This window comes from Sciurus vulgaris (assembly GCF_902686455.1).
Source record: "Sciurus vulgaris genome assembly, chromosome: 8".
In the NCBI taxonomy this organism is placed as follows: Eukaryota; Metazoa; Chordata; class Mammalia; order Rodentia; family Sciuridae; genus Sciurus; species Sciurus vulgaris.
This window is the reverse complement of record NC_136468.1, coordinates 74,237,731-74,265,510: the sequence shown is the minus strand read 5'-3', so window position 1 is coordinate 74,265,510 and position 27,780 is coordinate 74,237,731. Positions and strand designations below refer to the sequence as shown.

Sequence of the window (27,780 nt, the reverse complement as noted above, 5' to 3'; positions counted from 1 at the left end):
GAAATCCTATTCTGTTCAAATGTATGGAAAGCAGTGTTGTACAAGACTTGGTCTGGGATCCTATCAATAAAGGGCCCTTCCTGGAGACAGATGGAGCTGCAGGAAGCCAGGCAACACAGTAGTCTCAGTGAAGGTACTGACTGTATCTGCCTGCACATCACTCTCGTGGCTCATTCTAGCAGAAATTTTGTAAAACTGCAAGGATTTCTATTAAAAGATTCCTAGGTCCCTATGTCCCAGGATACTAAACACAAAGATTGAGATTTTAATTAGAGCTAGAGGGAAACCTCTTGAAGGAGGCAGTTTACAAGAAATTAAAAAGGTATATGATTTTACAGAGAAGCACATATTTGATAACCTAAGTGGCTGCCTAACAAAAAATTATGAATATACTTCTAATATCATTATTTCCACCTAAAATTTATATCACAATTGGCTGGCTTTGAAAAGAATTTTGATAAAGTCATAGAATGACACATATTTATTAAAGAAAACTTTACCTTGTAAGAATGACATACATCCAATAAGCTCTTCTGTTGACTGCTACATGTCAGTGAGAAGGCTGGGCAGTTCTGAACCATGGTAAGGGATTCTCTTTTTTGAAATTTTATTATTTATTTTTTATTTTTTACAGACTGCATTTTGATTCATTGTACACAAATGAGGTACATCATTTTGTTTTTATGTTGTAAATGATGTAGGTTCATACCATTCGTGTAATCATACATGTACATAGGGTAATGATGGAATTGCAAATTGGTGCAGCCACTCTGGAAAGCAGTGTGGAGAATCCTCAGAAAACCTGGAATGGACCCACCATTTGACCCAGTTATCGCACTCCTAAGTGTATACCCAAAGGACTTAAAATTAGCAGACTACAGTAACACAGTCACATCAATGTTTATAGCAACTTAATTCACAATAGCTAGATTGTGGAACCAACCTTGATGTCCTTCAGCAGATGAATAGATAAAGAAACTGGTATATATACACAATGGAATATTATTCAGTCATAAAGAATAGTAATATGGCATTTGCAGATAAATGGATGGAATTGGAGAATATCATGCTAAGTGAAATAAGCCAATCCCAAAAAACCAAAGGCCAAATGTTTTCCCTGATAAGTGGATGATGGTAAGGAAGTCTTTTATGTTATAGACACTGCAAATTCACTGCTACTCAATACTTCTGATGAGAATGAACTGAAACCTAAAATTAAGGTTATTTAATTCAATCTAATAATCATTTAAATATTGTTCATAGATTAATGATTTTTCTCAGAGTTGGTAAAGATTTGGGGAGAAAGATACTTGTATATTACTGGTGAGAATATTATGCTGAATATCTTTTAAGATGGAAATCTGATATCTATCAAAATTTTTAAAAATTCATAAAAATCTATGGACTCAGCAATTCCTCAAGAAATAAATATCTACTAGGCATGGACCTATGTCTATAAAGATATCACTGCAACACAATTGAAAAAGTAAAGTCACCTATATGTTTGTTAATATGGGAATGTATGGAACATCCATATCATGGAATCTGAGTGCAGTCCTTAAAAAAATGAAACAACAAATATATTGATATGGAAGAATTTTTATAATAGATAACAAGAGAAAGAAGAAAGTTGCGGATCTTTGAGTTTTCTAAAATTATCCCATTATACTTAAAAATATCAAAACCATACAAAGGTGTGTCATACAAGAATATGTAAAAAAAAAAAATCTATGCACCAAACTGTTACTGCTTATAACTTTGGGAATGAAACTGTATGGTGGAGGAACTTTACATTTTTCTTTATACACCTCTGAATGAACTGAAATGTTTAAAATGAAACACACATTTTTATTAAAATTACAAAAAAAAAAAATATATATATATATATATGTACCAGGGATTGAACCTGGGGTGCTTAACCACTGAGCCACATCCCCAGTCCTTCTTCTATTTTGAGACAGGGTCTAGCGAGGTTGCTGGTGTTGAACTTACCATTCCTGTCTCAGTCTCCCTAGTTGCTGGGATTGCAGGCTTATGCCCCTGGGCTTGGTAACATTCATAATTTTAAGATAATTAATGATTTTTAAGAATTGTATGATTTTGGAAGGCATATCCATAAGCTAAATTCAGAGATCTAATTTGATTAAAGATTCCTTCTTTAATTCTTAAACTGGCAGCTTTCTGGAACTTTGAAGAATATGGACGACCTTAGTAGTCTTGTTAGTAGATAAGAGCTGAGCATACAACCAACCCAATGATAAATTACTTAGGGAATGAGGGTAACTATATTTAATTCACAAGCCCACCAGTCATTTCTTCTGTAGAGTACTGAAATCATTTCAAAGTTCCACTGATGGGAGATGGAAAGAAACTGCACTTAATCTCTGTGCTGTTGAGATAAAAACTTTGGACTAAATGTCAATGTAGTTGTGAAGGCAAAAAACAAAGAAGGCAGAAAGCCTCAACAAGGACTGAGAACCAAATTTAAATCCCAAATCATATCCATTAGAGAAAGAGGATCTGTTGCACTAAATTACATACCAAGGCAAAAAGAGGGGTGGGACAGGGAAAGACTAAAATGAGTCCCATACATAATCTGCCTGCAGCTTTCAAAGTTTGATTTATGATCACTATCTATAGGTCAGAGGACAACATAGAAGTTAGGTAGAGACCAAGTAGCTGTGATGGTTTTCATAATCTCCTTTAAATCTGAAGTCCCAAGTGCAAATGCTCCCTTTTTTTGCTCTTTCTCCAAGAACCCACGTCCTGAGATGTCCTGGGTTCCACACTGAATACCGGAGAATGCACAGAGCAGTCAACAGGCCACGGGATGGCTGTGTGAGACGCACTTTCCCTTTAGAGATCAGTTGACAACTAATGTGTAGTGAACGCAGCGACCAGTCAGCAACTGGAAACCCTCCCCAAACCAAATAAAACACAACTCCGAGGCCAAACCCAATAGTACTGGCAAGGAAAAAGAGCTGCTAATCCCAGAATTGTAATCACACACAAATCCGTGCAGGTCCACACCCACCCACTGGAAAGTGCAAAGCTGGGCGCTCTAAACCGGAAGACAAATGCCCACAGCGCTTCCCAAATTGCGAGGAATGTTGCTTCATCCCATTTTCTATGTCCTCCCGGGGTAGATCCTGCCAAGTAGCTGCCTTCGACCCCAGCTCATCCCAATAGGTCCTGCCAGTGGTCTCCCCGCTCTCAGGTGGCCTCAGCTGAAGGGCTCCCAGGGTCTGATCGGCAGTAAGCTGCAGTCGGGTGATGGAGAGAGGAAAGCGAATACCTGCACCTGAAGGCACCGTACTTACCTTCACGGTCCACACCTCCGACTCCAATGAGGTTCGCATCATCTCGTTCCTTCAGTCGGGCAACAGCCCCCTGGGTCTTGGGGGCAGCCATTTCTCTGCTCAGCAAAAAAGGGAGGGCCCGCGGGCGGAGCGGGACAGGGGCGGTCCGGTACCAATAGAAACGTGACTAGAGGTGAACGCCTCATCCACGCGGCGTTTCCTCCACGCCTACGCCGCGCCGTCACGGCCTGGACCAATAGGACGTGGCGAGCGAACTCTAATCCCCGCCCCTAATCACTATTACCACGCCCCCATCCATGATGGAGAGGCCGAGAACTACACTTCCCAGCGTGCTGTAAGGGCCCTGGGAAGAGAGCGCTGGAAGAGGCACTGACGGGCGGGGGTGCGCCCGAGAGTGCCCCGGCGTGTTCGCTTAGTTCAGTGAATCAGAACAATGACTGCGCCGCCGGGTCCCCGGGAGCGCGTCGGAAGACTGTGAGCAGCCGCTGCCGGGAGAGCGGCGGGCGGCGCAGCCTCGGTGGCGTGGTGTCAACGCCAGGCTCGGGAGCCGCCAGCACAGACCCTGCCCAGCGCCCGCAGCCCGCGCCGGGCTGCCGGGCTCCAGCGCTGCAGCCGCTACACGAGAGCTGTGCATTGTTGTGAGCTGGTTAAGGGGCGCGGGGATTACAAAGCCTGAAAACCCCGGAGCCCCCTTTAGCCATGTGGATACCTACGGAGCACGAGAAATACGGCGTGGGTGAGTCTCCGCGGGGCGAACTTTTATTTGGCTCTGGTCGGAGCTGGTGCGCATTTCTCGTCCTTGCCCTCGCGCCCCTCTAGCTCCGCGGGGCTGGAAATGCCTAATCCTGGCATCGCGCAGTGGGTTCGGGGTTTTGCGGAGCGAGCTCCGGACAGAGTGGGTGCGCCCCGGGGTTTCGCTCCCCACCGCTCTCTTGGCGTGCCCTGAACCGGTCCCGGAGCGCCGGGACGGCTGGGGAAGCGCGCGGCCCGCCCGCCCGCTCCGGGCTCTGCCTGCAGAGTTTGGAGTGGCGACCGGGCGCGTTGTGTGTCAAGTTGGAAGAGGAGGCCAACAGGGTTCTTCTCCTTCCATACCCTTCTTGCCCAAAGCAGCAGGGCGACGGCAATGGGCCTCAGCGATTTCCCAGGGCGGTGAGGGAGACGACAGTCCCGCGGCGAAAACGCCCCCCAAACAGTAGGGAGGTGCAGAAATCCCTCTGGATGGGGTTAGCATTCCCTGAGTGCGGAATGTGGCACCGTCCTCTAAAGAGCCCCTCAGACAGACCGAGCCCGGTCTGAGCCTCCTTCCTCCCTCGGTTCCCGGGTGTTTTGGGGTGTGTGTTGGGCGGCGGGGGAATGGTAAATTTCAACATCTGCGCCGTTTGGCTGTTTGGTTTTTGGAAAGGAACCGATATTTCGGCACTGTTTTTACTTCTGACCATCTTCCCGACTCAATATGAGCGCAGCGGGGGTGGCCGTGGAGGATGGCTGTAGAGTGATAAGGGGGAGGAGGGTCAGAACGCCTGGATCTTCAGGCTGGGAGACAGGTTTTAGGAAAGGACTATGCTGACACTGGTGTTCAGAGAAAAAGGAACAGGATAGCACTCGCTTTTCTGTGCAAAGGTGAACAACAAAGGACATTAATGTTGACTGATGAATACAGGAGTCTCCCTTCCTTTCCCTCCTCCCTTTTCAGGCGGATTACAGTTCCCGTTTTTGTTGTTTGATATCAGCTGGGTCGCCCCTTGACAGTTACTCCTTTTAGGGTTGAGACTATTATGCCAGGCTCCCTGGCAAGCCTGAAGCGGCCAAATGCAATTATAACCTCCCAGAAGCTCTAACACAGAGAGAACATTATGGATTTTACTAACAATCTTTTATTTCCTATAATGCCCCGTTCTGTCCACTGGCGTACTTATTTTTATTGGGGACAGTGATTTAGATATGTGAGATATCTGGTTATGTTTGAAATACATTTTCCTGCAGTTAAAAAAATCTAGAAAGCCTTTGCAGGGACTCATAGTTAAAGGGATTTCTTTTCCCCTGCCCCTTTTACCTGGGGATAGGACTTTGGAGTCCACTGAAAGGACTGTATGATTAAACGAGTCGTTCCTATATTTTACAGTAGATTTCTTTCAGAACTGTGACCAGTTAGCAAGACAATAGTTTTTCCTGGACCCACCTTTGAAACGTTTCCAGCTTTCACTCTCTTCAAAGTATACAGGGAGCCTTTGCCTAGCTCTCTACTGGGGAAAAGTAGATGTTGGTGGTGGTTTTCTTTCTCCTTACTCTCCTCTTTCTGGGGGCTGGATTAACCCTTGCTAGGGAGGAGACATTGCCTTTGGTGAACTGGTGATGAACCAGAGGGTATCACCTCATAACGGACCTCAACACAGTGCAGGAAACACAAACCCATCCAGGCAATACTATCCTGCTTGGAGCTGATCCCAGATGTTGCTTTCTTCCAAGTGTTAAATTATACAGATTATGGGCAGGATTTATTTTCTTGATTTCTTTATTTGCCAGGTCACAGCTGGGGTGCTGGTATCGATTAGTTCATCTCTCGCCTTTCTGTACCTGCTGTGGGCAGAGGCTTAAAAATCACTCTGGGATTTCTTGGAATGGCATACAGATATTATCAGTCAACTGTTTTGGGCTGTGACAGACTACTTAGTGTTGGTTGTGATTTGATTGCGGAGTAGGGGGAGATAGAAGGGTGTGAGCATATTTGGAAAAAGGAGGTTCAGTGAGGGTTGAGTGAGATGAGAGGCAAGCGCAAAGAGTGTTCTTTTACCCAAAATTATTGCTGTCGTTCTTCTTTATGCAATATCACATATACAGGAATGTTAATCATCTTTTAATATTACATTTTGAGCATTTGGCTTGTGGAATGCTGAGCTGTTTTTTAGAATCCATCTGTTAGGTGTGTGTGTGTGTGGTGAAAATTTTGCTAGGATACTTATGATGTGTGGACTTTATTTCTCACCATGGAGAGCACTATTTGTAGCTACTTATACTGCAAGCTATTTTTTTTTTTTTAAACCTTGGTTGCTGTGTGCATTTCTCTCATTAAGTTCTTATAAGTAGTAAAGAAAATATATTTTATGGGTACAGATGTTTGGCTGATATCAGGTATAGTAGTAATTTAATTTTTCATTCTTTGAAATAAGTCAGTCTTAGTAACTTAGACTAGCTGAAGTAAATCTGTGAACTATAGTTTTGCAATATGTATAATTTTTTATTACATTTCAGGCAACATACTATAAATAATAAAATTAATTTTATTGTAAGATTTATCAGAAGTTTTCAAATCTGATACATGGCTAAATGTATCATTCATGTAAATGTGAATGATCTTCAAACAGTGCATAGTCAGTCATAGTCCTGAGTTTTATGATTCTAGAGAAAGGCATCATGATAAAACTGCAGTCTTGAAGGGTGGGGAACCTTCTCTTTTAAAACACTTACTAGCAAAGGTTGGAGATGTAGCTTAGTGGTAGAGCACTTGCCTAGCATTTGTGAGGGCTTGGGTTCATCCCCAACACTGGGGGGGGGGAGCCTATTAGTAAGCACAGTGGTAGGCATATTATGTTAGGTGACTCTAATTAGCCTAATTAGCTTCTGGTCCTATCTGGATTCCGTTGTCAGCTGTGTGACCTTAGATAAGTCTCTTAATCTTTCTGAGTCCTAGCCTTTAGGTTAATACTACCTAAGGTTCTTCCCAGTTCTAATTCTGTGGAGTTCTTCCCACCAGATGTATCTGTTGGTTAGTAAAACATGTCCATTGTGTAGAAATTGCTACAAGTGAGACACTTTCGTTGTGACATGTCCCACATGGTTTTAAACTAAGATTAGAGATACAGTAAAAGCTACCTGGCAAGCTTCCGGAACCAAGGTGATGGTTGTTCACTTTCTCAGTCTGTTCGATTCTCTGTCTCCAGTAGGAGCTCCATGGGCAGTGACTAAAGCATTTTTGATCTCCCACTCACAAATTTCCTCACGATCACTATCTGCCTCTTGCATGTCCTCATCTGTCAAGCTCCCACCTCCCTTAATGTTGTAAGAATTCTTTGCAGAGAAGACTAGAACCACTGCAGATATGTTTGTGTTCATTTTTTGCACACATTTGCAGGTGAGCCAGTGAGTCTTCCTGAGCTGCAGCCCACACCCTCTCAAACCTAGCCAGATGTTTTACATGTGTGAGCCTGGTTATGCTTGGCAGGAGAATGTAGGCTAGAAAACAAAATCAGCAATAAATCCATGAGTCTTATAAGAAACAAAATTAAGAACAAACTAATCTGAAGGTCATGAGAGTCATTTTAAAAATAAAGTATTAGAATCCTATTATCACTGAGTCCTCACAAATATTCCTGTCCTGTATTTCTCTGGAAGTGTGTGTGTGTTTTAAACTTATCTGTAGGAATCACATTCCTTTAAAAAAATCTCTTCTGTTTTAGGGAAAGGAGATAGGTCCCTCCTTTTTTCTATGTAGGATCTTTAGAATCTCCCTTCAGAAGGTTGCTTTAATGGTTGCTTGTGGGGGAGGGTTGGAAGGGCATGCACCTTCACTCTTAGCTTTTTTAGCTTTTTAGCTAATGATTCCTTAAAATGTTTCCTATTGGCGGTACCATGTTGTAGCTACATTATACAGGAACTAAATAATGGTATGCTGCTTGGGATTGTTTGTGATATTTAGAGCCTGACACAGAATTCTGAACTTTAAGTGGAAAGAAAAGAGGAATGATTTATGCCTCCAAGAAAAGTATCATTGAAGGGCTGTGCAGATAGGGTGGCAGCTGATGTTCTTGGTTCACCCTCCTGTGGGAATAGCCTATAAAAATGTTTCCCTCTTTTGGTCATTCTCCTAAGTGATGATTCTTTCACAAGGTCACCATGGTAACATAAAGTTGATGCTGATCCTCTCTGGTCTTTTATTCCTCCAGAAACTGTTATTGTAGGTGCCAAAAAAGAGATAATAAAATTTTAATAAGTTTAGGGTTTTCTGTGTTTAGCTGTTCTCATTACTAAGAGAATATAACACTTTCAGAATTATCTTTGATATAGTATGTCTAAGTTTCTAGCACAGTGACCTTTATGCTATGATACATGTGTCAGAGAAACATTAAACTCTAAGGAAATTCAACCAAAATACTGGTAAGTATAATACTAATGTGTTTCATAGTGGAAAAAGTGTGAAAATTTTTTTTCAAGTCTACCCTCTGAAACAGAAGGACAACTTCCTTTTATGAGATGAGGAAACAATTTCATAGAGTTTAAGTGACTTATTCTAGACCAGTAGTTTTTAATCTCCCTCCCTCTCCCCCTCTCTCTCTCTGTCTCTCTCTCTTTTTTTGGGGGGGTGTACTGGGGATTGAACTTAGGGGCGCTTGACCATTGAGCCACATCCCCAGCCCTATTTTTATATTTTATTTACAGACAGGATCTCACTGAGTTGCTTAATGCCTCACCTTGCTGAGGCTGGCTTTGAACTCAAGATCCTTCTGCCTCAGCCTCCCGAGCCACTGGGATTACAGGCATGATTATCATCTCTAAAAGGAATACATTTAATTTCCTGACCTAGCATATGCACAGACACCATCTGACACCACCCCACACATAACAACTAAAACTATATTTGCCCATATCCTGTGTGATCTATTATTTTTCATTAAAAATGATGTTGATCGTTAACTCACTCAATGACATTAATCCATCCTGATCCAGTGTTTGAAAAACACTACTCTAAATACTACATGTGTGAAACTGGAAGGATTGAAGTCAGACTTGTTAGATTTCTGTTAAGTTCCTTTCATGATGTTGGCACAGAGTTTGATGTGTAGTTTTTTTCTTCTGCTGCTTTTAACAGCCACTTATTTGTATTTATTTTGACTTAGAATTATACTTTTTTCTTCAATGTAGTTCAGTCTTTTTTATATAATATTTCTCATTAGAGGTGGAACAAATATTCAAAGCAGTTATATGTAGTGTGTAAGTTGTCTCTCTTAAGTTCATGTGTGTTTTCCTACTAAGTTCTTTTGCCAATCATTGAAAACAACTGTATAATGACCAATTTTGGTCTGTTCTATATCATTGCATTTGTCAACACTTGGATCACTGTAAGAGAATAATTCTTGTAAAGAATCAATGGAGTCATATAGCCACTTGTAGGATCACCACCCACCATTCTTTGTACTTTTTTTTATTTTGCTGAGCATTTTTAGAGTAACAAGGTGGCCTGTATAACTTGTTTTTCTTAAAAAACTGAACTGGTAAGCTTATTTGGGTAGAGGATGGTAAGACAGAAGAATAAAGCAGTACAGTTCTCCAAGCCTATTTCCATTTAAGCGATTTAAACTTAAGAAACAACTGTTGTCCTCTCTGGCATTTAAAAAAATGTGGCCAAGATGTCATTGGGTATCTACTATTTAAATAAAAATCACACAAAAAAGTTTTAATAGTTTCTGTTGACTTGGTTGCAATAAAACTGATATGCAGTATACTGCTGATTATATTGGAAACAAACATGATCCTTTTTGCAAACTATATAATTTTTATATTATAAATAACAAAAATATATCAAATCTATTTATATGTGATATATAAAATAGCATTTATGGAGCACTTACTGCATGCCAAGCACAGTTGTAAGAGCTTGTCTTATACTGTCTTAGTCATTATGACATGCCATGAGGTAGATTAAATTACCACTCATATTTCACAGGAAACTGAATCATGGAAGGGTTAAGTAATCTATCTAAGGTCACACAAAAAGAATTGGAACCCATGAAGTCTTGCACAGACCCCACTCTCTTAGCTACTATGCTGCATTGCCTGATATGATAGTCATTACAGAAGTTTTAACTGATAATCCCTCTCCTCAATGTTTACATGGAAAAAACCAGTAGGAGCCAAACACTGTATGCACAGAGTTGTCCCTTGCCATGTTGTCTATGAAACATGGCCATACAGTCGTTTAGTGGATTTGGGTTATGATCAGGTTGTCAGAGTATTGTACAACCATGCAATAGGATATTTTATAAATAACACTATTTCTGTAATATATTCCAGGTACCTAGTGTCAAGTGAGAAAAGAAATCAAAATAAAGACAGACTGGGATTAAAACTATAGAAAATATGTATCATATTGATAGTATATGGTCAATGAACAATTGAGAATAATTCTTTCATTGAAACATTATTAGTAAATTCTCATTTAAAATATTTTTTCTATTTGGAAATCTGAGCAGTATTAAACTTTAAACATACAGTTTGTTGCTTATGAAGAAGAGGAGTGGCTTAAAAATGAGAAGAGTTATTGCAGTATGAGGTGAGGGACATTAAGTTCCTAAACCAGGGTAGCAATCCTTGATAGAGTGAAATGTGGGTGAATTTGAGAGAGAGATTTAAGAAATGAAAATAGTAGAGCTTGGTTCTTGGTTATGGGGAATTGGAGAAAAGAAGTTTAGGATGTTGTTCTCATTGACTCAGGAGACTATCACAAAAAATATCCTAGACGGAGTAATTTACAGTAACTTCTTTTTCTTTTTCTTTTCAGTACTTGGTATTGAACCGAGGGCCATGCACATGCTAGGCAAGTGCTGTACTGCTGAATGACATCCCCAGCCCTTAGACTGGGTAATTTAAACAACAGAAATTTATTTCTCACAGTGCCAAAAGCCCAGGAAGTCCAAGATCAAGGTGCAGGCTGACTCACTTCCTGCTTTGCAGGTGGACACCTTCTTGTATCCTCATGTGGAGGAAGGGGGTTCGGCAGGAGGGGAAGTGAACGCTCTCCTGTCTCTTTTTATAAGTGTACTAATCTAATCATGAAGGCTCCATGCTCATGACCTAACTGCCTCCCTAAGGCGCCATCACCAGTTACCATCACATTCAGGATTAGGATTTCAACATGTGAATTTTGGGGTACACAAACACATAGTTTCTTGCTTGGGTGCCTAGGTGAATATATGCTATTCATTCAACAAATGAAATGTTTTGTCTGGGCAGGACAGGCTATGGGGTGAGAGTAAGAGTCTTGTTTGACTCCACTGAGTTTGAGACACCTGAAAACTTAGAGGTGGCAACATCTGATAGGAAGTGGATCTGAATCTGGAGCAAAGAAGAAAAGCTCTGGGCTGAAGAGCATGATCGATCATTTGGTTTGTGTGTGACGACTAAAACAATGAGAGACTTTATTAGTTGTTTTGACTTTTGATTATGTAGTTTGTCCATTCCAAGTTTTAAAGTGACAGACTCCAAATTTCCAAAGAGCAGTCATCACCAAGTCTTACATTAGTAAGGGCACAGAGAACTCTAAACTGAGAAATATTAGCTGTCTGTGTAGAGTTGGTATTAAACTAAATTTTTATGCTGTTTTCTTGTGTCCCACTAGTGCATTGCCTGGCTGAGGTGTTAGTTATTTCTATTTCTATGACAGTTTTCTCCCAAATAAATATTTCATGCCAGATCATGCACATTTGTGAGATTTCCCCAAAAGGATGTTGAAAAACAGAATGTACAATAATAATTTAATACACAAGATTTATGCATCCCCCAAATAATATATAAGTACATACGCATATGCACAAATGGAGAAAATGCTTAAGTATCTAAAGCAGTAGATTTGTTTGTGTGTGTGTGTGTGTATATATATATATATATATATATATATATATATATATATATATATTTGGGGAGGTTGTAAATGTGTAATATATTTTAGGAACAACAGGGTCAAATTTAGAATTCTTAAATATTATACTGTTGCAACTATGAAAAACATGTGATTTGAAGTAAGGAATTCCAGCTTGCAGTGATTTTTGGACTTCTATTCCCTAATGTAACCTCTCATAACTGCACACTGAAATACCAATAAATGTACAGAAAGAGGCAAATGTTAATATTATTAAAAATTAAGGGCTGGGGATATAACTCAGTTGGGAGAGTGCTTGCTTTGCATGCACAGGGCCCTGGGTTCAATCCCCAGCACCACCACCCCCAAAAAAAAAAAAAAAAAAAAATGAAGTCTGGGGCTGGGGATGTAGCATTACACAAAAAGTAAAATAAAATAATAAATAAGTAAATAAAAATTAAATTTGACACAAAGCCTATTGCCAAAATTTGGGAGGTATTTTCCCATGGCAGATAGAACTGTATTAAAAATATCATCTGGTGCTATACCATGGTGACTGTATTTAATAGTAGCATATCTTGTATTTGGATTTGCTAAGAGAGTAAATTTAAAGCGTTCTCACTACAGGGGAGAAAGGTAACTTTGTGAGGTGTTAGATGTGTTAATTAGTTTGCTTGTAATTAATTCAAAATGTGTATATGTATATATATATATATATATATCAAAACATCATGTTGTGCACCTTAAATATGTACAATTTTTATTTGTTAACTGTACCTCTATAAAGTTGTGAGGAAAAGGGAAAGAAAACCAATTGGTGGCTTCTCTCTGCTTTCTCTTATGAAGCAGAGTGGCTTCAATGACTGGGAATATTGCAGGAAGACCCATTGCCCTCACCCACAGTTCAGAGGTTGGGTCAATACATTCAACTTGTATTGACAGAGTGTCCTTTACTGTCTGAGGCATCCTTGGTCGTTTTCTTTGTATCCCATCTTTTTACTTTTATTAAGATGACCATTTCCAGAAACAACTGGGACAGGAAGGTAGGTGCTAAGCAGATAGAAAGGAGTCTGCAGAGGGTGACTTCATTTTGATAAGTGTACTGTGGTCTTTGTAAGAAAAATGATTGTATAGGTGCCCTTGAGTGTTACAGTAACAAAGCTTACTGGATATATGTGTGCCAAAACTATGATACATGGTATATGTTAACTAGGAATTTTGACTTGGAGCTGTGTGCACCTGCCAGACTTTGAATGAAGCCCTGAAAGTGGGATCAAGCCCACACCTTTATTTTTAGCCTGGTCCTTTGCACTACAGAGATCTGGTTCAGCCCCAGATTGCATTAGTGATCACATTTACATCCCTAAGAAGAAAGGAAAGCAACTTAACCTGGAAAGAGGTATCTGTCATGTAGCAATGAACTGAAACATGGGTTTAGCTTTTTATTAGCTAGTGAGGCAGAGAAAGCCAGCTTGACATTTCTACGGGAGGCTTTTGGAAACTACTAAAACATGTGCATTTGATCTCTGCCTGGACTTAGAACTCCTGTGAGCATGCCTCGGAGAGAAGGTAGTTGATGAGAACCCTCTGGATATGAAGTTTGAAAGTCTTCCTAGGTGAATTTGCTAACTGCCTCTTCCCAGAAATGAAACACTTTTTTAAACTAAGCAATTTATTGTCTAGTTTTATTAAATTCTTAATTGGACATTAACCTAAAAATGTTTAAGCAGAAGTGTAGACATTTGGTTCATATCCTTTGTTTCTCCAAAATGGATTGGCAACCACAGGTAGACAGGTTTGTGCACAAGGGGGTGCATATATGTGAAGCAACTAAAGATAGTTCCGCCTGAGGTCCTGGACACAACATTATTCTCTGTCCTGGGGAGAGCAGAGGGCCTACTCTCTTTTCCTGAGGCAGCCAACATTGGTTGGGAAATTGGTGAAGCCTCCTTAATAATAGGCTCTGGGTTTAGCCTGGCTCTTGAAGAGGAAAACCCAAAACCTGAATAAGCAGTTCTATAAAGAATGAGAAGAGGAGAAATCTCTGAAGTTTTTTCCAGAAGTCTGCTTGAAAAACAGACTATATTTGTATTCAAAATTTCCTTTAATATTCCCATCAGTAGTTTATAGAAATTGATTAAAAACACTAAATATTTCTGTTCTGGGCCCCAAGTTAAAAGAGGAAATACACACACACACACACACACACACACACACACACACACATATTATATTGAAATTAACAAATGAGAAAATACTTATGAGAAGTGAAGAGATGGGGCACAAATTAAATGTTGCCATGTTAAAACTGATGGTTACAATTGAGGAGTTTTTTTAACTTTCTACTTTTTAATAATTTCCAAAATTAACATAAATTTCTATTATAATGGAAAAAATTATATAAAGTTTTATAAGTCCAGCACTATTTCCTGTATAAGGTTTTCTCGTAGGATTAGAAGTTAAACAGTTGAAAGTTGAATCTGGACAGCCTGAATTTAACTTGTCTTACACATCCAAGAAGAACTCTGTTCCAGAGTTTTAAAGTGGCTTTTCTTGCTATGCCAGTTTGCTTACTTATGATGTCGCTGACCTGTTCATTCCCTGGTAGCCACTGTGAAGCTGTGCTTTCAGATGGCCTTGGGGCATAAGTCTTTGAAAAAGAACCCTAATCTGTCTTTGAAAAATAGCTTCAAATGAATTTACCTCAGATAAAATGCTGTTCTCTCCATGAAGTATTTGCTTAGAAGACTGATGTTAGTGTCCTGCTCATTTTGCATTTCTCTGTAAACGCCGTCCTGTGGGACTGTGGGCACCGAGATAATTTATTCAAGAGAAACCTTTCAACATAGAGACTCGACAACTTGAAGAATTTTTATTCAACATTTATGAGGAATGATTTATTATTCATGGGTATTATAGATTGCATGTATTCCCCACAAATTTATATATATATATCCAAGTGTGGCTGTGGAGAAAGGAAGTAATTGAGGTCATAAGGGTGGGACCCCGATCAGATAGGATTAGTGTCCTTATAAGAAGAGACACTAGAGAACTCACTTGCTCTTCATGTGCATTACCCAGGAAAGATCATGTGAGCACACAGCCAGAAGGTTGTAGTTTGCAACTCAGGGTCAGAGCCCTCGCCAAGAACCACTGTTACTGAACCTTGCTCGGGTCTTCCATCCTCCAGAACTGTGAAGGAATAAATTTCTGTTATTGAAGCCACTCAGCACATGGTATTTTGTTATGACATAGCCTGCTGACTAATAATCTAGGTTAGCACAATTTTAGACATTGTACTAAGAAGAACAAAGAAAACAGAAGCAGCATCCTTGATCTCAGTGTAATCTGTATAATCAGTATAGTCACTTTCCACAGTCTGAGATTAATTTCTCTGGCCTGTCCCTAGAAGCACAGATTTACCTGAGACACTCTTTGAAGATGGTCATCTCCTAATAATTCTAGGCTTACTCTTATTTGAGGAATGGCTTTTTTGCAACATTTCCCATGTTGTCTTGAGTTATCAGGTCACTTTGGGTGCCTTCAAAGCAATCAACAGAAGTTGAGTCTTCAAATGCTTCATTTCTCTCTGCCACAATTATTCACAAAAACCTGGATGACAGGTTTAACTATCTAGGTTGCATTTAAATCAGGTAGATGCGGTTTTATTGTATGGAACTATAGTTGGAGACATCACTTCAGGTGTATTGTGTTGAAAAATCTGACCGTTGAATGCCAACTTCCTGAGGAGAATAAAGCAGTATTTGAGGGAAATTTTCCTTTCTATTTTCTGTTATCCTTAAGTGTATGTTTTCTGAGAGTAGTTAATATGTCCTTCTAAGTTCACTTTTTGCATTTGTTTCTCCCTTAGTGACAAATATGCAGGCAATTTTTATGATGTTAGTGGAAAAACTCTTTTTTGAATGTTTATTTATGGGATATGCCTCCTGTGTATAAGGCATTGTCTAGTGTGATGGGCATCCAAAAAGGTGCAGGACCGGATCCCTGGACAAGTGGAGGAGCTCTAGAATGTTTTGTAGTTTTATCTCCTTCACTTGTACAATATGTCTTCAAGGTAGGTGTTATCATTATTTGTTTTTCTGTATTCACTTATTAAAGTAGTACATACTTGCATCACAGGGAAATCAGTGTGAAGATTAAGACAGATAGTTCCTTCTGTGACTTTAAAAGGAAGATAAGGACTTGGGATGGTGATATTATTCACATTTATGCTGGAGGAAACAGCCCTGAGAAGGGAGTGTCTCATATCCTGGAGAACTCAGAACTTGTACAAAGGAAGTTTCATTTTAAGATACTCCCCATAGGCCTGAGTCACCAGCTGCTGTGATTGTCTAGTATCAACACCTGAGTGGAACTGGCATGTGAATAGTTGGAAAATCTTTTTCCTCTTCCTTCTGGGTAATTTCTGCCTTCTCCCTCCACCTCATTCAAGTCACCTGACCCATGCTAAATATCTTGGACAATGGTTTATCATTTATTATGATTTCTTTCTAAGACTGGGCAGTGGAAGAAAGAGGGATTCAGTATTGATGATTCTTCTTTAAGAGATTTTTTTCTGAGCTATAAGTAAAACCTACAGTATATTTTTAAGTGACAGAAAACTTTTAAGTGGGCAGTAGAGGAGAAACTAACTTAAGATGAATACTTACCAGGAGCTAGGCCTGTTGCTTGGTGCCACATAAATACCCTTAAGCCCTCCAGCAAGGGGATCCAGCTAGGAAGGGCTGAGAGTTAGACACACATGAGGCAGAAGCTGGGGGCCCACTCATGGCACCACACTCCTTCATACACATAAGGCCTAGGGCCAGAATCTGGAGGAATAGACCTTGGGGCTCTGTGGGCAGTGTGGAGGAAATTGCCAACCATACTTTACTTTTTGTATAAGATGCTCATATTAATACCACTGTTATTTGACATAAGTCCCTACTGTGTCTTTTTGCTCTAGTTTTGGTTTCTTTTTAGTCATGGTCCAATTCACTGTACTCTTTTTTTTTTTTTTTTTTTTTTTTTTTGTGGTGCTGGGGATTGAACCCAGGGCCTTGTGCTTGCAAGACAAGCACTCTACCAACTGAACTATATCCCCAGCCCTCACTGTACTCTTTGTAGCAGTTGAAACAGGCTGGAGAGGCCACTAAGGGGATCAGGAGATGGAGATGGTGAGGCGGGTGAGGTGTATAGGGAAATGAGAGAGCCAAGGACCAACACTGCTGAGCGACCCAAAGGGAATAAAAGTGTAAATCCTCATGTGAGGATGAACCTAGCCAAACCTGAACAGGAACATAGAGGAACCCTAAAGTGAAGAGCAAGTCTGCAGTGACACAACTGACTGGCAGGAGGAGAGCTGGAAGGAGGGAGGGCCATGTCCTGCATGGCCTAGGACCTTGTGTGCTCCTTGGTGTGCTGGAGAGGTATCGCTTTTGTTTCAATTACTACTGTGATTTGTCTTCTTCCTGCAGTCTCTTCTGTCTCGTATGTGCTTTTGCATGTAAACCACAAGTGACTTTTAAAAAAACAAATTTGTTAAAGTGGTTCACCTGGAGAGGAAAGCAAGCAAGCCTTTAGTGTTTCTTCCGCAGTCAGGATCCAGAGTCCAGAGGCATTTCATGGCACACAAGCCCTTTTCTAAACTGGCATCTGTCTGTACTCCTGTCCTGTGTTGATCAGTTCTTCCTCTTAATCCCTGCCCTCTCCTCGGAGGTGCCACACTGCTTCAGGACCACAGGCCTGCCTTTGCATTTGCTGGAATTCTGCTTGGTATGACCATTCCCTTTTGCCCGTCTTTACCTGGAAAACCTAACTGCAGTGTCTCTCCAAGATTTTCTGTTTCTGGCCCCTTGGTATAAATTGAAAGCTTCTCTCCTTAGCTCCACATCTGTGCCCTGCAGCTGTGTCTCTCAGGGCCCTTACTTTGCTATTTTGAAGCTGTCTACCTTTACTGCATGCTAGTGAAGCCCTTGAGGCCAGAGATGCTGGGTTATTCAGCTTTGATCTCCCCAGAGGGAAACACAGGCTTAGTAAGTGTTGAATCAATAAATGAAGGGTTTCTTAGAGGAAGGAGAAAACTCTTCAGTCTGTCATACTTATTTGTTAAGATTATATACCAGCTTGTCCGGCATATATAAACCAGGGTTTGTTGAAATAGATGAGGATCAACTGAGCAGGGCAGGGTATGTCCCCACATTCCAAAGTGTTAACCAGAGGAAGACAGATATTTGTCAGAGAAGTGATAAAATTTGTTAAAAGTGCATGAGAGTAGCTACATAAAATCTGAAACATGTATCATTGTTTTCTTCATTCTATGACCATATAAAATTGCCATAAAAAAATCCTGATAGAGAATAAAAACAAAAAGGCTACAAGTACAGTGTAATGCAGAAATTTACTGGTAACCACTGAGCTTAATGAAGACAGGAGTGAAATTCCTTTTTTTTAAACTTCTCTATCTTCTGCTCCTTGCATAATATTTGCTATAGATGTTATAGTTTATAATACTTTTATAATAAAGGTATAATTTTTTTGAGTCAGTGTGTATAGGTCTGTATTTTTAGTAGAATATTTATAAGTGAAGTCTCACCAACAGCACTTGACTGCTGGACTCCACTTAAATGTTAGGAGATGCTGAGGCACATCTGCTTGTTGTATGCTCTGGTCACCATCTAATTGTCACTTGTAGGCTGTCTTCTGGGTAACACTAAATCTTAGGTATTTTTAGTGCTTCCTGCAAGTTTGGGGTGCTTTTCCAACCTCTTTAAGTGATTCAATTTTGCAACAAAAACTTCCTATCTTTTTTTTCTTTTTTTTTTTTTTTTAGGATAAGAGTATCCTACAATTGCAAGGCAAATTGTTATCAAAAATTGGAAACAATATTTCTATCAAATATGCAGTTAGCCATTGGTGACAAACAGCATTTTCACTCTACTGTATAAGCAAAATGAAACATAGAAATATATAGCATGCTGAAGAAAAGACTACAGTTGTTATTTATAGCTTCCTATTTTTCATTTCTGTGTTTATGAAAACAACCTTATTCATTAAAGTATTTTATTAGAAATGATCTGTCATGCCATGTGTATGGTATTGTAAGGTGCGCTCTGCACCTGATGGCTGAATTTGGGGATGTCTTAGCTAGGAAGAAGGCATACCTTCTTTCTGATTTATATAGTGTGACTTGGAGTTTCAGGAACCCTCATCATTGTTCTCAGTGACTCATTACTGAGTAAATATAAAATTGAAAGTATAAAATACATTTATTAGGATAAAATGCTACTTTTGTGGGTTTTATATTTTGAAGTTATATATGAGTTTATTAAAAGATGCAGAAAGTCAGTTTGATAACCACTGACTTGGCAGAGTGCCTTCAAATGAAACTGAAGTAAAATCTTAAATTCTGTTTTTGGAAGCTTTGAGGTTACTGACTTGTCCTGTTGATGAACTGACCTCTTTCTCTTTTAAGTGGTGGTGGAGAAATCTTCTGTTTTAGAGGTATGAATTGCCATGGAATGATTGCATTTTCCAGATCACATGTTCATGTGGCACATTGATTTAATAAAGCTGTTCATGTCTGAAAAATAGTTTTTTTTTTTTTTTTTTTGATGCCATCATTCTGTAAAGTGCCCATTTGAAAAGGTTAAAGTGAGTTTATCTAATGAAAGTAAGAGACTAGGGTTCTAATTTTGGTTCTTTCATAATAACTGTATAAACTCAGGCAAAGCATTTATCTTCTTAGGGCCTCATTCTTAAAATGAAAGCTGGATGAGGCAATTTCTAAGTTTCCTTCAAATTCTAAAATTCATTGTAAGTTAGAGATTTCCTTGGGCACTCTGACCAGATGTCAGTGGAATGTCTGGAATATTTTATATCTTAAAAGTTTTGATTAGTGTTCAAGTAACAGAGTTGAATTTACGAGGTATTCCCTGTTTGTGCTGGTCTCTTCTACCAGCTTACTACATTTGCAGCTTTATGTGTTATCTCGAAGCTCTTGGATAGTTCTCCATATGTTTGAGTCTGTGAATTTTGGTATTTGATAAATGCCACATCAAACCCTCTCTTTCTACAGTCTTTCTGTCCCTGGTAAGGCATTGCCGGTATCATTAACTTACTCAAACGATTTAACCAAACCCTGTACTCTACTTTGGTGTTGCATTGTGTGAATTCAAAGGAAACATTGGTTAGTGGGGTCAGATTTGGAAATAACTTATTTTTCTGAAAGGCTTCTTTTTTTTTTTTTTGTGGTAGAAAAAAAAGCCCAGGGATGGAAATATATTACACTTGGCTGTCAGAGGGAAAGGAATCATTTTAGATTTCATTTTACATCCAAATTATAGCTCTCACTGGCCATACCAAGCAAGATTGGTCAGATTCCACTGACTGGTTGCCTTTACTCCTTTAATTGGAAAAAATTAGGACTATTAATCATTGTGACACAAAGCAAAATGTCATCATGGCATGACATTCTTATTTTCTACCTGAGAAATTGTGGCTTCTGAGAGCAAAGCCAAACTCTCTGTTCCCCACTTTGCCTTGCCATTTGCTTTCTGGCTTCAGTTCTCTGCAATAGATTAAACAAGGGCTTACAAAAAGTGGGGTGTGTGGTGGGGGGAACAGAAGCAGAGGAATAAAGCGTTCCTTCGATTTCTTCCACAGAAACCTCTATGAAAAAGAGATGAGATAGAAGAAAGACCTTGTAAGCCAAGACGATGTGGCAATTGCACAAAGACACTTAAAAATTATTTGCGTGTAGATAATTGCTGGAGATAGTCTTTTTAGGTATGTGGCTGTCAAAATGACTGAACTCTGAATTTTCTTCATTTCTTCCCTGCTGTATTAACTCACAAGGACAATGTTTTAAGCTATTAATCAGGATTTTCTTTGAGGATAATAATTTTCTAGTATTGAAGTAATTATGGTTGTAATACATGAATTATTTTGGTATTGAGTTTTGTAATTTCTGTATGTTTTGGCATACTTAAAATTTATTTGGACAATTGCATGCTTTAAGCAGGAATTGGAAGAAAATTCTAGTCTTTTGCCTAGCTTTTGAAAATATTTCTGTGTTTAGTTGTTTTCTCTAGGCAGCAGTATTAACTGCTTTTTAAACGAGGAAAACAAAACACTGTGTGTACAAAAATGTTTAGGGATCACCTCTTCCTTCCCTTGTTATATATTTCTGATAGTCATGGCATATTTACTGATGACTTTTGTTTGTCTAATATATAAACAACTTCTTTTTTAGGTCCCTGAAATTTTATCGCCCTTCAACAAAGTTCCTGTAGTTCTCTGAAGGGGAGCTGACATTTTTTTGTTTTTAATATTTTTAAGAGGAAAACGATTAGGGCATATTTGGTGAACATTATATCCAAATGCTGTACTTTGTGGGTGTCTCATTAAGCACAATGGGAAGATTCCTGAATTTATGTCTTTAACATGGAACTGAAGTGAATTTGATTTCAAATTGTTCATGCCACCATATTTTGTGATGATATAAACTATCAGAGCAATTCCTCATTTTTATAATAGTAGTAAACAAAAATTCCTGCTTACTGTGTGTTAGGCACTATGCCAAGGTGTGCATCCATCGTTTTATTTGATGCTTATGAAGACTGTTCTTATCCCCCTTTTACAAATGAGGTTTTGCACAGAAATGTGGCAAGAACTTACCCAAGATCACAAGTCCGATCAGTAGTGAAGCTGTGATTTGCTGCCAAGTTCCAAGTACAGTGCCGTAACCACCCAGCCATATTTTTGTTACTTGTTTGTTTTGTTTTTGGTTGGTGGAGGTATAGGACTAGTGGGTATCCATTTTCATAAAGCTAAATAACTGACAGGATTCATTGTAAGTTTTGTTGCACATGCAACCTCTTTTGAGTCTAGGCAACTACACTGCTGTGCAGTGGTGTGAGGTGGCTACTGATACTGGTTGGACACCTGTGATCTTGAAACTTGTGTGCTGGGCTAGGCCCTTGATTCTCTGCTCCCTTTTGAGAACTCCAACAATAATCTCAGCCTACACTGTAGCAGGTTCATCAGAAGGGAGTGTGGATTGAGACTCAGCAGAGCAGGGTGTGGTTCCAGGGTTCTGGGCTGTAGCCATAGAAGTGTGGAACTGAGATGGTCCCTCAGCTGCAGGTAGGGATGGCAATTCCTGTTATTTTTCAGGTGATCTATAAGACTGGATATCACTTAGGAAAGGCAGTTTAGGACTGTGTATAATGCCAGGAGGAGCAGGTTGTGAAAATACAACACATGGAAGTAGAGACCTGCTGGTTCATTAGGGATGGTCTGTGACAACACAAGAGCTGACAATAACACCATTTGTGCAGTTTTACTATTAACTTGCGTATGTATGTCTTTTATTTCACGTGACCTTTGTCCTAAATGACCTACTGATGGTGACACACATTCTGATTTCCTTGTAAAGTTGTCAGGCCTGATAGAGAAAGTAAGATTTGAATGCTTACTTAATTCATCACTTTCTTGTGTGTCAAATGATAATACCCTATTCCAGTTCTATGGGGCATTTTACTGTTTGGAATGCTTTCTCACCTATCCTGTTTGATCCTTTAAGCCTTTCACAAGATAGATGGAGTAGTTTGTTCCTTTTTTTATTTTTCAATGACAATACAGTTAAGGCATGGAAAATGAAGTGACTTTTGGAGCTCTGGTTCAAGTGACAGGCCAAGACAGCCCAGCCCTGCTGTTTGTTGGAAGGACTGTCTCAGTATGTTCTGTTTATCTATTTTCCATATCTGCAGAACTTTGGCAGTCTGTCACATGATTTGTGTATATAGGTTTCCACATCAAGCAGGGTCTCCAACCAGATCCTGCTTGGCCATGGACGTCTTCAGGTGAGAACAGTAGTGTGCCGCTCATACTCGATGCTTCATTCCTGACACTGGCAGTGGCCTCTGCACTTCAGGTGCAGTGTATACGTATTGGATATTCTCAGATTTAATATTACTGGTTTTCTGTGGATTTTTATAATCATTTTTATAGCCCATATGCACTTTTTTTTTAAAGTATGGGAAGGATCCTAAGCTTTAGTTTCTTTTTCTGTAAATAGGGATAATACTACTTGTGTGGTTTATCTAGAATGTAATTATCATGATCAAGTGAGATCATTTTTATGAACCCATGTAAAATGATCAAGAGTTTTATAGGCATAAGGAATTTGTTATGCAGCACTTTGAGTGGAAGTTGATAATCAGTTAGAACAAGCGGTCATGATATCATCCACAAGGTTTTCTCCAAAGCTCTGTGAGGAATTGTGTGGTTCACACAGGTGGTGTTGCTGGGAACTGTAAAGGCGCAGAAAGGTTTCTCAAGCCCCCTGGGGAGAACCTGCTCATACATCTGGTTGCTCTTATCCAAGGTATATGTCCACAGGAACAGGGGCCCACTGTCAGGCAGGAGTCACCAGCTGACTCTCAAAGGACTAGGCAAAAGGTCAATGCCATGCTACTTGGAACTAGCCAAAAGTAAGATAGTAACTTGTGTCATTTGTTCAAAAAGGAAAAGGAATAAAAGTAAAAGACACGTTGGAGAATGTGTTATTAAACCTCAAATTACTCGAGTTAGCCAAAGTACTACACTAGTTTGTTCTACGTAGTACTCCTGTATGAGGGTTAGGTGGAGACTACAGTGTCACCCTCACAGTTGCACCCACAGGAGTTGCCCACTGATTGTGTGGAAAGGAGCATTTGGGAAGACTCAGCCCTGCCAAGCTGTATTAGCAAGTGATGGTCACTGTACAGCTACGCCCCATGCAGTATTCACTGACATAGAACCTCCTCTTGGGGGCCAGGTACTATGCTGGCCTCTCGCCTGCTTTGGGGAATGGTAGATTTTTGGGCCTCATGAGTCTTAGAAAGTCACTCACTGTTCAGTATGTGTTTGTGCTGTAGGTATGTGTGTGCTTCATGCACAGGGATGAACAATGAATTCCAAAGAGTTCAGACCTGCATGGAGAAGATAGAGGTCACTGATTATGTTCCTAGGAGAGGGGATTGGTTATGGTAAAATTCTGCACAGAGAAAGGGTCCCTCAGACATGTGCGAACACATGTGTACTAGAGAAGGTGAGTGATATTTGAATAGAGTTCAGAAGGTATTGTAAGAATTAACTAGGTAGAAGAAATGGAAGAGGACCTTCTTGGATCTAGAAACAGCATAAGCAAAGGCAAAGAAGCCTATAGGTGCGAGCAGAATGGTTGGGGAGCTGCACATGGCTCACTCCCATCAGCAGCAGCATCATAATACATTACCTTACTCCAGTTTAAATCAGGGCTGGTCAATATGATTGAAGCACCCACCCACCCTTCACCCCTACTCCAAGGGGTGTTCGAAAATGTGTGATTTGTGATGATAGAGTAATTGGGAAGCTGTGCTGGCACTTACTGGACAAGGCCAGGAGTGCTGAATGGCTTCAAAAGGAACACCTGCCTTGTCCCACATGGTCATGGCATCTTCTTGGAGAAACTCAGGTTTAAATCTTGTGACAAGGCAGTGAGCATGCCTACTATTTTCAGCTGAAGTATTAATGCTGAGGTCACACCACATTTAGACTGTTAGTAGATAGTGGAATGTTTTTCCCATCAGTATCTTTTCCTGAAATTTCTTTGCCTTTCTGGTTTCCATGTTTTATTGATATTCAACTCTGTGAAATTCTAGGTAACACTTTCTATTGATGGTGCCTTTGTTAAGAGTTAATTTGGTTGCCTTCCTCTTGTTTCCAGGTGGAGGTCCTTCCAGAAATACTAACGGTCTTTTCCTTCCCCTTCTTTCCCTCCTTTCCTCATTTTATTGGCAGTCGACTAGTGAGTTTGAAAGACTGGAAGATGAACTGGCATCCTCCTTTCTATGGAGTTTCTGCAGAGATGACCTTCTGATTTAGAGATTAGCAGCAGTGCCACAGGCCTTCATGTTTGCCTCCTAAACTTAGCATAGGGGATTGTTAGCTGTCGTCTTGTGTACAGGCTGTGTCTTGTGGTATAGTTTGTAGAGTGAATGAATGGAGCAAATGGTGGCCAGAGCTCCACTGAGCCACCCATCTGTGCCAGGGCCCAGGAAATGTCTCTTACTCATGTGAACAATGGCATTGTGTGCTTCATGGCCACCACATTGCACAACTCCAGAGGGCACTATTGTGTTCTCCTTGTATTCTACCTTTACTATTCTGGGTCTTGTATGCTGTGCCTTGAAAGTGAGCCAAATGTCCACAGGCCTGACTATGCCTTTGCATGTGGAGTTCATCAGGGCGAAGCTGGCATTTCAGTTAGAGCTGCTTCCTCTATGTCTCCAATGGGGGAAAGGGGTGTTATTTATTACAGTTCTACTTTCCTTAGTGGAATGAGGCTTTGGTGCTCCACAAACTCTAAACGTTGTCTCTCTGACACAATCCAACTTATACATGCTTGTGATTAGAAGTTCAAACAGTAGAGAGGAATGTAGAGCAGGAAACTGAACCATGCTCCTTCTTATAAATTATCATCGCTAATGCTTTGGGGGTGACTCAGATTCTTTCCTGTTCTGTTGTTGTATGTGTTTTTTAAAATATTGGCACCTTATTTATGTTCTATAACTTGCTTTTTAAAAACACATGGAGAGCATTTTTCTATAAGTATATTATGAATTTAGTTCTTTTAAAATTAATTTGAAAAGTTACTTATAAAACAATAATAACTCTAATACTTAAATGTGAGTATTACTGTGCACCAGCCACTGTTTCGAGTCCTTGACATGTATCATAATTCTCTGGGATTATCAGTGTTGATTCCAGTTTTGGGCTCAAGAAACAGAGGTGCAAGATTTGACAGTGGGAAGGAGGGAAAGGAAGAGAGATAGGAAAAGGAAAGACGGTGGAATTAATCTGACATAATTTTCCTGTGCACATATATGAAAACATCACAGTGAATCCACCCTCATGTATATCCACAAGAATGGAGTCCTAACTAGAATAAGATATATTCTGTGCTTGTATAATTATTTGAAAATGGATTCTACTGTCATGTATAACTAAAAAGAACCAATAAATAAAAATTATTGGAAAAAAAAAAGAAACTGAAATACAGAGATCAAGTAACTTGTCTAAGGTCATTCTGGACAAGTATGTAAAATTGGTCTTTGAAGGCAGGGTGCTTGGTTCTAGAATGCACACTCCTAATGTTACATTGACAGCACATAGTACAAAATTCAGAAGGTGCAAAAGTTAGTGATATGATAGCAGTTGAGGTTCCTGAATCTGTGCCCTAGTGCTTCAAATTCTTGTCCCACAGTCAGCCCTCTTCATGTCATTGTGACCCCTTGGGTTCTCTTGTAGACCCCGTAGCACAGACTGCTCAGGAGTTTGTATATGCACTTGAAAATGTTTTTCTTTATGCCCTGAGACAAAGTTCATCTACTGTTTATCCATTTAAACTCTCTGATCCTGCTTCCTATTACCCTTTTTAAAGTAGTGACATACTACTCTTCATAGAAAAATATCATTATTTAGAGTTCCTCTTCTGGTTTCTAATATTATGCTATTCTAAACAATGCTTCCTCAAAGATGTTTGCATTTATGTTGTATTCCAGTTACTCATGGCTGAATATTCTTTAGGTTATAGACTTTGATGTGGAATTGATGGGTAGAATGGGATATAGATGGTGATACAGTATTTTTTTTTCCAAAGCACCATTTTGTACTCCCACCAGCGTTCTCGTTTCTGACTTCCTTGCCAACAATGGATATTATCGCCAACATTTTATTAGTCTGTAAAGTGATGTCACTATACCAAATGAGCGAAATTAGCAACATTTGGAGTTATTTAGTTTATCCAATCTTGCTAATATTCACTTGCCCAAAATGGAAAAGTCATGTGCAAACCATCATGTGGATACTTCCCTTTTGACTGAGAAATATCTCTATACTTTTCTCTTAAAAATGTGACTATTAGTGACTGGGGTTGTGGCTCAGTGGCAGAGCGCTCGCCTAGCATGTGTGAAGCACTGGGTTCGAGTCTCAGCACCGCATATAAATAAACGAATAAAATAAAGGTCTATCAAAAAATTTTTTTTAAATGTGACTGTTAATAGCAAGCCATTTTTATCAACTTTAGCAGAATGACTACCATGTCACTAAGGAAGATACCTCCTGGAGGGGCAAACAGTTATGGTTTGGAAATCCAATTACCCTCTACACTTTAATACATAGAGCAGTCCTCTTACCAACCTTCCCACTAAGGTGGCAGAGCAGGTCCTAGCCACGAAATGCTGGGTGGCACCGTGGGGATCCCAAGGAAGGTGTCATTGGGACAGTGCTTCACGGAACCAGACAGGTTGTCTGTCATCGTGGAAATGATGAAGCTCTGTGAGTGACTCTGGGTGTTTGTGCGTTCATTATGGGCCCATTCTTCTGAGATGATTTTCCAGGGAAAAGCCGGTGCCTTTAATTCCATGGCTGCAGATTCAGCTCACACTTACTTTGAGACCTAGAAGAGCAACATTTCAGTCTGATCTGCCTGACAGATCCCACACTGGTCTGCGAGCCTGTGGGTTAAAAGGCTGGTTGTTGATGGAGGAGGGTATTTTTGTGTTTAAGGGGTGCCATGCCTCCCTTTTCCTGAGCTCTTTGATCCTCTGAGGTTTACTGAATGACATGGGAGGGCAGAATTCTACAGGACAGCTTTGCAGCCTGGGAGTTCCGGGTCGAGGTGTGCTGGCTCCTTCCTTGTCTGGGTTCTGCAGCTGCCCACCCTTGTGCTTAGCGGCTGCTGTTTCTCTTTTAGGGTCAGTTTTCTAAATAATGAACTCTGGGTACATGGTACTGACAACTGCT

General features: G+C 40.0%; 2 protein-coding genes across 3 annotated transcripts in view; one reads left to right on the top strand and one right to left on the bottom strand.

Annotated features, from left to right (window-relative positions):
• ZNF277 (zinc finger protein 277) overlaps positions 1-3,476 on the bottom strand; it is a 140,474-nt gene extending 136,998 nt beyond the window's left edge. The window contains exon 1 of the mRNA XM_079149366.1: positions 3,321-3,476. Coding sequence (XP_079005492.1) covers positions 3,321-3,411 — 91 coding nt within the window. The 5' untranslated portion in view covers positions 3,412-3,476. The remainder of the gene's footprint in view (positions 1-3,320) is intronic.
• Positions 3,477-3,659: 183 nt separating this feature from the next.
• Positions 3,660-27,780, top strand: part of DOCK4 (dedicator of cytokinesis 4) — a 438,609-nt gene continuing 414,488 nt past the window's right edge. For both annotated transcript variants that reach the window (XM_079149349.1, XM_079149348.1), the window contains exon 1: positions 3,660-4,056. In XM_079149349.1, coding sequence (XP_079005475.1) covers positions 4,020-4,056 — 37 coding nt within the window. In that variant the 5' untranslated portion in view covers positions 3,660-4,019. The remainder of the gene's footprint in view (positions 4,057-27,780) is intronic.